At 32.1% G+C, this 11908-nt stretch overlaps 2 protein-coding genes across 2 annotated transcripts; both read right to left on the bottom strand.

Moving 5' to 3' along the window:
- Nucleotides 1–5586: 5586 nt before the first annotated feature.
- On the bottom strand, nucleotides 5587–6510 carry LOC101211907 (pleckstrin homology domain-containing protein 1). Its single transcript, XM_004143105.3, has one exon. It carries the CDS (start codon nucleotides 6385–6387, stop codon nucleotides 5938–5940), a length of 450 nt encoding a protein of 149 aa, XP_004143153.1. The 5' UTR covers nucleotides 6388–6510; the 3' UTR covers nucleotides 5587–5937.
- Nucleotides 6511–7690: 1180 nt separating this feature from the next.
- On the bottom strand, nucleotides 7691–10443 carry LOC101211672 (probable NAD(P)H dehydrogenase (quinone) FQR1-like 3). The gene is made up of 5 exons (XM_004143104.3): nucleotides 10282–10443; nucleotides 9971–10027; nucleotides 9515–9608; nucleotides 8871–9136; nucleotides 7691–8076 (listed from the first exon to the last, which is right to left on the bottom strand). The coding sequence occupies exons 2-5, from the start codon at nucleotides 9994–9996 to the stop codon at nucleotides 7851–7853; spliced, it is 612 nt and encodes a 203-aa protein (XP_004143152.1). The 5' UTR covers nucleotides 9997–10027; nucleotides 10282–10443; the 3' UTR covers nucleotides 7691–7850.
- Nucleotides 10444–11908: the final 1465 nt, after the last annotated feature.

Raw genomic sequence — 11908 nt, forward strand, 5'->3', positions numbered from 1 at the left:
GAAATTTGATTGAGTAATGTTTACTCACCAACGACTTCTCGGCTATTTATGCTAAGTGCCATTTCACCTTAGATTTGCCTACATCATGAAGCAAATAGTGAAAAACGGTAATATAGGTACGATTTGATCGCTAGTAGACTAAGCTAACTCAGGTTGGATTTTCAATTTAGCGATTAGAAGTACATAGTTCGTCATTCATTTTGTTATGTTTTGTCTTTAATGAGTTGTTTCTCTCTTTTTTGTTGTACTAAAAACGATTTAAGTCAAGACCGTTTAGTAGATACAACATTTGTTATTCTATCACAAGCATTTAAAATTATTCTTTTCTAAATTAAAATACACGTTTTAGTATCTTAGGATTCAAACATATTTATTTATTACGAGCAGTTTATACATATTTCAAATTTCAATTGGCACGAAAGTTTAATACTTGTTGATGGGAGAATTAACCCCCAACAAATCAATTAATAATTTTCAACAATGTTTCAAACTTAGAATGTATCAAAACTTATTAAACCCAAAATAAATAATTTGTATGTAGACTTTCTTTAAAAATCTGCACGATATTAAGAACAAAATTAAACGATAAAATAATTTGTGAAAAACAATAATTTAAATGTAATACTACTAGCGGTGAAAAAACAATGAAACTTGATGGATCATTATTTTTTCAAACATATTTAACACAAACAAAAACTAATAGATGTTAAAAAAAATATTGAAATTGGTCATCATATTCGAGAAAATTTCAAACTTAAAGAACAAAATCGTAAAAGTTATAAATGCTCGAAACTAATTTGAAATTATAGGTGGTGTTTATCTTACCAACTTAGACCCAAAAAATAATACACAATAAACTAACGTTTAAAATTGATTCATGAGTATTTAAGTATATATAGAGATATATATGAATAAATGTTCGAGATACAATTTAAATAGTCAATAACATAAAGATAAAGTTGGGTACATTATCATAGTAACACTATGCATACTACTCTGCACTAGCGTATTTAGTATAAACAAAGGAGTTCGAGCATGCACAATTTTATCGTCTTTATATACTATATATAAATAAATTATTCAATTCTTAATATATATGGAAAAAATTATTTATTTTTTAATATTTGTAATTAGCGTGGTGGTTATACTTTCTCACCTAAATTAAAGTTATTTAATTTATTATATTTTTTATTTTTATAAAACTTAAACATTTGTTTTTGCTTCTTCTTCTACATCTTCTGAGCTGATGAGTAAGTTTTTATTTTTTTATTTATTTGTGTTTTTTTTTGTAAGTTTGTTATTTTATTTATATGTCTTCCATTCAATATTTAAAATTATTCTTATTTTTAATTTTAGTTTTTAAAATTTATTCTCTTCTTCTCAATTTATCTCCTAATTTATGAGGTAAGGTTTGTAATTTATTTTCTTCTATGATCAGGATTGTGGTTTTTTTTGTTTGTTATGCATTTGGTTTTCATATTTCAAACATTTCTCTTTTTTTTTTTTTTGTATTAGTTCACTTATTTTTGTTATACGTCAATAACTTATTGATTTATTGTTTAATTTGAAATCTAAATTAAGAAATATTTTAAAAAAGATTGGTGGGGTCATCATCTCATTTGAAGAAAAGTAATAATAGTTATAAGATGTATTGTATATATTTTCTTTACTAAACTATAAAGCCCCCTATCAATACATTTTATGGATCTGTCACTGCTATCATATTTTGTAGTTGATACAAACATAACAATCCAACGCATTCATGTAAGTGACATGCAAGCAAAGATTTCTTATACAATGAGTTTGCATAAGACTGAATTGTGACATAGTAACTGCTAGATGTAACTTTATTGAATATTTAGTTTTCCATTTTATTAGAACGATCTAGGTGACTTAATCTTAATTCTGAGGGTAGTACAAACGCTTATTTGCAAGGGATTGTACTTTAATTTATACAGGTGAGTGTGACCATATTGCCGATTCAATAAGCCTGTCATTTTGGAGACAACATCGAGTGGAGAGTCACTACAAGAAAAATGCACTTTTCTGATGCACAAAAGAATCGTCGAAAGATAGTGCATCGAGATAAATGATATTTCCCAATGGACTATAGCAAGCATCGGGAGTAAGCCATAACTTTCGACGCCATACAATAGCATTGAGAGTTAGTTAAGAAAAAAGGGGAACTCCCAATGTCGTTAAGAAAGACATCATGAGTTCTGGCCTAACTCCTGACGCCTTTCTTAACCGCAGCTAGAGTTCTCTCATAAAATAGATAAGAAAATTTCAAATCTCATTTCCTTACTACGGTTTTAACCCTAAAATTTCACTCTCGATCTCTCTCACAACGTTGTTCATTTGCATACCAACACCCTACTTTGCCTCTACCTTCGTCACGGTCGCTGCCAATCCAACCCCTTCGTCTCTCTCATGGCCTCTTCCTCTCTGAAATATTGTTGCTTTTTCATTTTTTGTGCTAATCCTTACTTTATATTTCACTGATATGAAAGTGTACATTATAGTTCATGAGACGAGAGTACTAATGTAAACAAAATTGAAACCGAAGTTAGAGATGCTTGTTTGGATGATGTTACCGTCAAAGTTCAGTCCATACCCCATGAACCCTATGAGCTTGGCTGTTAGCTCTTGGCCAATATCTGGATTGAAATGTCTCTTACACATGTGAAATAGGTAGTGAGACAACTGTGTATTCTATACTCGTGTTTCTGTTGTGATGTTCTTAGAATGCTATTCAAAACATGTAAAGTCGACTATTTGGAAGTTGATATTACTATAATGTGATGTTTCCATTAGTTTACTATCGTGTCTGTTTTGTAGACATAACACTCTAAAAGCAATGAAGTATCATTCTCACCTTCTCATTTTTATTCCACCAGATGTGGATGTTGATGATCCTATATGCTATATTACTTACTGGTTTTATTTTGAAATTTGAATACTAATGCAGGGCAGTGTTAGAAATTTTTGTTGAGATTAATTCTGGTGTTTCAGCTGAGCTTTTTGATGCCTTTAAAGGGGCTGTCACAACTTGTGTAATCTGAAATGCCCTTAGATTAATTGTAATAAAAAAAATGTTGTAACATTGTCCTGCATCAAAGACTCAGTAATTTGGGTTATCATAGTGAATTTTCTTGCTGTCTTACTTTGACTTTGCAGCTACTCCAGCCTGAAAAACTATCAAGGACTACATTACAGGGTGGAGATCTAACTTACATGCCAAACTAGTGTTTATCTTCTTTTGATAGATTTTGATCAGACTTGGTAGGAATTGAGCAAATGAGAAATTGCAAAGCTCCGATAACTCATCAATGTTAGTAAAGTTATACTTTCTAGCTTGTAGTTGTGATTATTTGAGTTTATTGTGCGGCGGAGATGATTATGATCATTTTTGTCTTTAAGTAGAGATTTGATGATAGTTAATTGTTCAATGTGAATAAATTTCACGCTAATTTCTAATTACATCAATTACGTCATTATATTGAAAGGATTTAAACATTTTAGATGTTCTTTTCAATAAGATTTAGATGATAGTGTTGTTGTAAATTCGTTTTGGATTAAACTTCAGTGCTTTAGAATTGTCCATAATATTTGTGAACTCTTGTTCGTAGATGCAAACTATTTTTATTGCTTTTTTATTTTTATATGATGTAATGCATAGGTTTGGAAAACTTGAGAAAATTAGATCAAAGTTTCAATTCAACACTACAGGTAAGTAAGCTCAAACTTTGCTTAAAAATGAGTGAGAGCAAAACAACTAGGTGGAAAACTGGGATGGCTTGAGTTGTTTGTGGCGACAGAAGAGTATCCGCCAAAGCTAAGGAAAGATGATAAAAGAAGAGAAAGAGATATATTAGTAAGACATCGCTCAAAATCACGTAGGAGGGAAAATCCAGATGAGAGGTGAGACTATCTGTCCTCTCATGGTGGTAGAGATTCTTCATCACATTCTCATAGAGAAAGAAACGAGGACCGTCGTAGATAAAATGGATGACAATACAAAGTATCATCATGGTTAGTCCTCTCATGCTAAGTTTCCAAAATTATTGTAAAACATAATTTGGTTTTCTGATAGCCTGTTTTGTTTCCTTGTATTGTATTACCAACTTTTTTTTGACCCCTCACTGTTTGTACTATCAAAATAGGTAGTAACTCTTTGACGTGGAGATCTCTTTGAGTAGAAAAGGCAAAGAACATGTTACGGAGAATAAAATGGCTAAGAGGTCAAGAGTTTACTCCATGTGTGGCTATCTATGTAGAAATTAATTTTCTACAAGTTTCCTTGACCAAATGTACTTGTAGGGTCAAGTGGATAGCCTTGTAAGCTGACCCCTTTTACCGATATCAGAAAAAAGAAAGAAAAGTAAAGCTTGTGCTGTGACTTGTGAGTGAGTGATAGTAGATGATCATATATATAGATCATTTCAGTATTAAGAATATTCTCAATGTCTTCTTTTATCTAATTTGGTATAACCATTCAAGTTGCCATTGCAAGGTTGATAGCAATCCTTTTGGTATAATCTTAAGGTCCACCAAAAGATTGAGAACCATGCACCCACAAACAGGAATTTTATTCTTCAATTCCATTTGTTTTTTTTCCGATTCCTGACTTCTTTTTTTCTTTGCATAAAGATAAGAAGTATCTTCCATCTGACTACACAAATTAAATTGTTCCTTAAGAGGATAGAGAAAGTGGTCAGATAATTACTACTATGTAATGAATATTTTATATTCTCAAAACTAACCATTATGAATAGGGATTTGGTTTCACAACAAAAATATTCAAGTGAGTTTAATACAAAGATTGAGTTCTTGAGTGCTGAGGGTTGTCATGTTTAGGCTGTGGATATAAAGACTATTTATTGGATGACTATATTGAATGCAGATGTAGGTAGTGTTGAAACCATTATTATATGTCATTGTTCTTCTTTTTTCTTGTATGGAGCAACATTAACTCTGCTTACGTTGTGATATGATTTGATGTTATATTTCTTGTATTCTTCTTTTTTGATATTAGTGGACAATGGGTGTGTTGGATCAAACTTGCAAACTCGAAAATTTGTGGTAAAAGAGGTCAAGATGATTTCGTTATTGTCTTGTGATCAGAAAGAGATTATTAGGGCTTTTTGATACCTTGCTTTTTAGCTGTCGATTCATTTAGTCCGATTTTCACAATCAAAATTGAAGGCCAAATCTGGTTTCTTGATTGTGTGGATATCTTCTTTCACATTTTATACATATTTGCAATAATTTGTTCCCAGTGGCAATGTGCTTCATCCTCACCACTACTTGCCCGATGGAGTTCGGAAGGCAGTGCGATTCATCCTCATCTGTCAAGATTTGATAAATACGAGTAGTAGCAGAGAATTCATTATGTTAAGCGTAAATTATAGTGTCCTAAGGTACTCCTCGATTATCCTCGAACTCCATGCCAGCGTGCCCTAACTGTAACTGTATGGAATATCGAAGTAATTTACAGCTTTGTTGAGGCTGATACAGGTTGGTTTGGAAGAAACAATTCAGAAAAAGTAAGAAAAAACCAAGTTGAGAAATTAAAAATGAGTAATCTAAAAAAAAGGCTATCAATCAGTATATTAAAACGGAGTTTCATCAATACGGTAGAGCACGAAATTTACTAATCCACATGGAAGATCAAATACAGAAGAAAAACCGGGTAGGATAGATGTTTATATGCGTGACAGAAGAATAGAAGAAGCAAGAGAAAAGGAAGTAGAGGAGATTCAGTTCGATTCACATCACTGCCATAATTTTAACAACAAGAAAGAAGAAGCAGAGATCGATAGTACCAATTCGACGAAACGTAGCCATCTCGCAACCATCCGAGACTAAATCTCGCCTCATTTCTGTACATAGAGAAAGTAAAAAAAGAGGAAGAAGAAAAGATCTTCAACATCGGAATCATCGCCTGTTATCGTAATCAACAACTTCAGATTCGGTAACCGATCGCGAATTCTGAACTATCGAGCGCCCAATCGAATTGATCCACTCCTCCTTTTCACGCTCCGACTCAGCGATGAAGTACATAGTGTCTTGACCGGTGGTAGAGAGTTCGAAGGCGCAAGGCTTATGGAGGATATCCTCAGCTCCTTTGACGGTGAGGCAGGTATTGACAGGGATAACACCGCGTGGAATTGAAGCGCGAGTAACAATAGAGTCCTTAAACCAGAAGAGTTTACCTCGTTTGAGAACGAACCAACGGCGACGCCAGGTTCTCAGGTATTCGCCTTGCTTGTTGAGCCAGCCGGCTCGCTCGGGGCTGGTCCAGAATTCGACGCCTTTGTAATCCTCCGGACTCGGATCTTGGCCGGTTGCAGCTCGCCATAGGCTCTCCATCCTACCGGAGCTCATCGGCCGCGACGGAAGCGGAGGGCGGAGGGGGAGAGATACAGAGAGGTGTTTTTCTTTGATTTTGTTAAGCCTAAGGCCGGAATGTGGTTGCGAATGGGATCTTGTGATCGCACTCTCTTTCTTCTATTTATATTATTATCGTTTTTTCTTTTCTTTTCTTTTTTACGTATTTATTTTAGAAATTAGCTGTCAGTGTTGACTTGTTGACTTATTTAAACGGTGCCGTTTTAAGGCAAAACTCGGCATGCTTTATTTATACACAATAATGTATATGTAATGCATTACCAATTAATACAATTTTTTTTTCTAAAAAAAACTATAATTATGTTTTAATAAGAAAAACAAAATGAGAGGAAGAGGGACGAGGAATTAAAAAATAAGGCGAAGGCTTTTCCAATCTAACGATACATTTGATGTTTGTATATTTTGATGCGTGTTCAGCGTTGTATACTTCAATTCTACCTACGTACGAACACACAGAGGCCACATTCAAATATGTAAACAAAGAACGTAAATCAACTAATGAACGAAAAGCGATCGATCCAATCGAATCCAAAAATTACATGTTATAGTTACTATTACAATTAGGATTATGATTTGATAATAGTTATCATTGTCTTTCTTTTTCTTTTTTTTTTTTTGAATTTTGCCATATTTATTGTTACCGTTATGGTTTGATCCTTAGAGATGAAGGTAATGGTAACGATAATGATAATAGTAAATTTGATAAAATTTATAATTCTAATTAAACTTGATCAAAAGCAATTCAATTACATTTATGATTAATTATGATTGATTTATCAATAAAATTCTAAAAAGTTTGGGAGACCAATAATTTCTAGAAAAGAAAGAAATTAGCTCTTCTTCACCATTATTGGGAAAAGAGAAAAAGGAAAAAGATACGAGAAAAAAAACAAAATAAAATAATGAGTGCTTAATCACGACAATTCAATTAATAAACAATAATTTTTATGTTTTACAAAATTAATAATAATGAGAAAAATATAGCAACATGGACTAAAGTATTTATCGATACTAATCTGATAAAGTTCTATCAATATCTAATATCGTTAGTAAGTGTCTATTCATTAAACTTGAATGCAACAGAAAACTGAAAACCCATTTTAGATTTTTGAGAGTTTGATTTAAAGTCGAAAGAGAGTTTTAAAATAGTGAAACAATAAACATGCAATAAAGCAAAGAACTTTCGAAAGTTTGATTTTAAAAAACAAAAGATGGTGATCGACAATTTATTATTGTTCATCAATCAATATAATTACACGAGCATTAGCAATGGGATAGATTTACATCAATTTTAGTAACTTTCATTAACCTTTAATTTATTTATACAACTGAGATGTGAGAAGCTGAATAATACAGGTTGAAGGGAAGTATGTTTGAATTGAGTTTTCTTAAGTGTAATAACACGTTTTTAAGCACCCAACAAGTTTTCAAACATGGCATTAGTTTTTGAGTTTCTTGGTTAATTCAGCAACATACTTACCTTGGTAAAAGGCCTGTTCAAGCTCCAACTCAGTCGGTTGTCGCGTTCCATCGGCTGCAAAGGTTCCAGCACCATAGGGAGAGCCACCTTTCACCTCATTCATTTCCATCATCTTACTCCCAAATGTGTAACCAAGAGGTACAAATATCATACCGTGATGTGCTAGCTGCGTTATTGCTGTCAATCTATGAATAATAATAACCGTAAACGATTATCAGAACAAGTGCCAGAAACTTTTACATGAAATGGTAGCATTCTATCCTTTTATACATACAGTATGTCATTTACTTAAATGTTTTTTAAGATATTGGATTGCAATAGAGAGCATTTGGAGTTTACAGCCTAAGAAAACAAAGGATTTAAGTAAAGGGGCAAAAAACTAACTAAGCATCCAACTACTCGAGAAAAAAAATCCCAAGGAGAAGAGACGTCCTAGGTTCCCTTGGTAGACGCTCAAAGCCACTTAGAGCAACAGAGAAAAGAAATAAAACAACTTGGAAGAGAAGTTTTAATTATTTAAAATGTAAGACAGAACCAAAGGGAAATTGTCTCTTGGTTTGTGTCATTGGTTATCAAGAGAATAAAGACAACAGACTCAGAAAAATCAAGTTCCATGTGAAGGTATAGGAAGTGGATAAGTCAATCAAATCAGAAATGGGCAAAAAGACAACTAATGATAGATATGAATTGAAGTTTATCCTTCCAAGAAGAAACAATTTATCCCAATCTTTTGTGCAATTTGATAAAATAGGCCATTTGGTTACTAGCTGTTCTAAACAGGTTTCCTATAGGTAAAAAGCTAATACACAATGAAACTAAATTAACCAAAACTTGATTTAGCATAATAAAAAGAAAACTGCAGGAGGTCCTTATGTAAAACTATGATTGGAACTTGTCTTAACAATTAGTTTTGTTCTTTGTTCAAAAACATAGGCTGATGAAAGGACAATACTGAAAGCTAACAAGAACGAGATCTTACGCAGTAAGCTCCTGACCTCCACCATGAAAACCAGTACTCCAGAAAATTCCAGCAGGTTTGCCAGCAAGTGCTTGAGACTGCCATATCTCACTTGTTGCATCAAAGAACGCCTTGAATTGAGCAGCCATGACCCCGAATCGTGATGGAAACCCGAAAAGAAAACCATCTGCTTCCACCAGTTGTTCTGGATGGATCTCTTGCACATCATCTGCTTTTGGAGGAGCTTTGATCTTTTTCAGTATCACATCGGACAATGTCTCAGGCACCTTCTCCAAACCAGTTAGTCTCAAGTCAGGAAAAACTCAGAACCAACCAAAGATTTGGGGAAAACAAATTGCAGTCTTAATTATCCACATTTGATTATATACTCAAAAGGAGATTTTGGAGCATCTATGGAAGAAGCAATTGGTTTCACTTAAGAACAGTGAATTCTAACTTCGTTCCAAATTCAGTATCACTTGTTACAAAAAAAAACAATGTTGCTCTTTCTTACTTTATTAAGGGAATATTTGGCCCAAGGAACATAATTGGAGAAACCCCACCTCTTCTTTAGCCCAAAGAGTACTGTGTCTAAACAACTCTTCTGACTAAACAACTTCACTACTTACTCCGAACACTCCCTAATACTTTAAGAGTCACAGTACCTGCCATAGAGTGGCTTCAACCCCTTGAACTGAATTAGCTCCCTGTTGAATTCTCCTTGCCATGGTCCCAACATGGCCATGTAAAGAATAGTACCTATAATCCTTTGATATGTCAGCGGTATATCAAGTTGAAATTTGAATTATAGAAGAGAGGATTCCATGGAAACAAAAGCTGGAATCCGAACTGCTAAAATGTTATACATAATTAAAAAAATTCGATAACCAATCCACTTAAGCTTTTGTGTTGAAATAATATTGATGTCTACTAATTGGGCTTTATACAAATTTTAATATCCACAAGTGAGAGAAGTGTTGACCTAACTAAAATTTTAATATTTCATCATCTTAAATTTTTTTATTATTGATTGGTGACTTAACACAAACAAACAAGAAAGAAAATTCAGAAAAATCAAGCGAAAGAGTATAGGAAATGGAAAGTGCAAGGAAGAAACTTACACTATGTATATCTTCGTGGTAGACATATCATGTGCCTTGGAATCAAATCAGCTTTTCCTGATTAATTGATAGACAACATAAAAAATTCAAGTTAATTTCAACATGAAAATTTCTAGTTCGTTTGAAGATCAACAAGGAATTTGACAACGGTCTCACTCTCTCTTCATCTTTTTGCATGAATCAACTAAAATGAAAGAAACATGGGTTTGGAAGAATAAAAAAAACAATGGAATTGCAGAATGATGAATGGATTTATCAGATAAAACCCTATAAAAGAAGACTCAAAATGCGAAAACAGACAAACCCAATACCTTAGCAATTCAGAGAAAACTGAGCTTTACTGTAATGGTGATAGAATTGGAAGGCAGAGAAGCTTCATGGAAGCGATAATGGATGAGTGAAAACAAAAGATATGAACTTTTCTTTCCAACTTAGGTGAATGCTGAAGTTTGGTAGTGAGTGGTGGTTAGTGAAATTTTTATTCTCACAACACTTTTTCAACATTGAGTTAACTTAGATTAAAAGTTTAGAAGATTGTTAGGGCTCATATCTTAACATTTATTTTGGTATACTAAAACTACTTACAATTTTGTTAGCAACTTCTTTTTGGACTATGTTAGGTGGCCAACTTTAATGATCAAAACTTTAGTGACAACCATCACTTTAATTTTGGGTGATAACTTTTAGTAACCAACCTCGACAATCTAGTGGTTAATAGTTTTCTTTTACAACAATTTGACACATGCAAATATTTTTAATGTAACAAATAAAATAAACTCGTGTATAAAACACTTTTGAAACTGACTTGTGTAACATTTTGAAACATGTGATTAGATGCGTGTGTATTTACAGTTTAGCTTTTAAAAGACTAGTTCGAATATCTCTACGTTGTTATGATTACTTTGTTTTTTATTTTTCCCCCAAATACTTTGTACCAATCCAGATCGTTATCCTTATTTGTATACTTGTGTTTATTGCCTTATTTAATCAATGAGACTTTAATTGCATTCCTAACCATTTTAATGATTTTAATTACTACTAAATATTAAAAAAACTCACTATTTTTAAGATAGGCTTTAGATTATTAATCTTTTAGTTTCAGTTTCACATCTTTTCATTTGTTTGCAGCATCATCACTTGGATTAAATGCGGATTCAACCATTTGAAATAACTTGAACGTCTAACTTCTTTACCAATTGAACTATATAATACACATATTATTTAGTGAGTAAAAATTGTAATTGAAAAGACATTCGAAAATAAATAGAATTGAATCAAAACCATTAAAAGATTGGATAAGAGAAAAGGAAAAATTAAAAATTTTACAAACTTATGTGCATCATCATTCCAATAAGAATTCATACCAACCAAACACTTTGAAAGTCTAACACAACATTTTGAAACAAAGTCCAAATAGTTTTTTCTATTTTTTTAATTTAGAGTTAAAAAATACCAATGAGAAATTTTAAAATAAAATACCAATAATTTATATAAGAAAATTATGAGAATATTTTTAATTTTTGATGTATTAATGAAAAAAGACCTTCTAAGGTATAAAGTTTATTAGCACTTTTCTGCCTAAAACATTGTATTTATTATATTTTCTTCTTAAGTTTATTTTAACGTTAGCCTGATAATATCTATGGTTAATAAAATCTAAATTTTGTTATATTGGTATCATTTACAATAATTATTCATTAAATTTACAATAATTATTCATTAAATTTTATTACAAAGAATACATTTATTTAAAATAAATGAAAGTAACAATTTCACACAAAAAGAATAATTAACTTTTAGAGCTCCAAAACTTTTGAGTTTTGAAATACAATACACTTTATTGTTCATTACCATATAAAAAAAAGAACTCGTAAATCTGATACAATAAAACAGGATGAACAATTTCTCTCATTCATTGCCATAGAAATGATACAACAA

Source organism: Cucumis sativus, chromosome 6 (genome assembly GCF_000004075.3).
Source record: "Cucumis sativus cultivar 9930 chromosome 6, Cucumber_9930_V3, whole genome shotgun sequence".
Taxonomy (NCBI): domain Eukaryota; kingdom Viridiplantae; phylum Streptophyta; class Magnoliopsida; order Cucurbitales; family Cucurbitaceae; genus Cucumis; species Cucumis sativus.

What these genes read in the sequence shown, in the direction of transcription:
- LOC101211907 (XM_004143105.3), bottom strand. Translation starts at nt 6,387, where the DNA reads ATGAGCTCCGGTAGGATGGAGAGCCTATGGCGAGCTGCAACCGGCCAA.
- LOC101211672 (XM_004143104.3), bottom strand. Translation starts at nt 9,996, where the DNA reads ATGTCTACCACGAAGATATACATAGT. An exon ending in ACCACGAAGATATACATAGT is followed by an intron (nt 9,609 to 9,970) that starts GTAAGTTTCTTC and finishes AAAGGATTATAG; the next exon opens with GTACTATTCTTTACATGGCC. An exon ending in TTGAAGCCACTCTATGGCAG is followed by an intron (nt 9,137 to 9,514) that starts GTACTGTGACTC and finishes GGTTTGGAGAAG; the next exon opens with GTGCCTGAGACATTGTCCGA.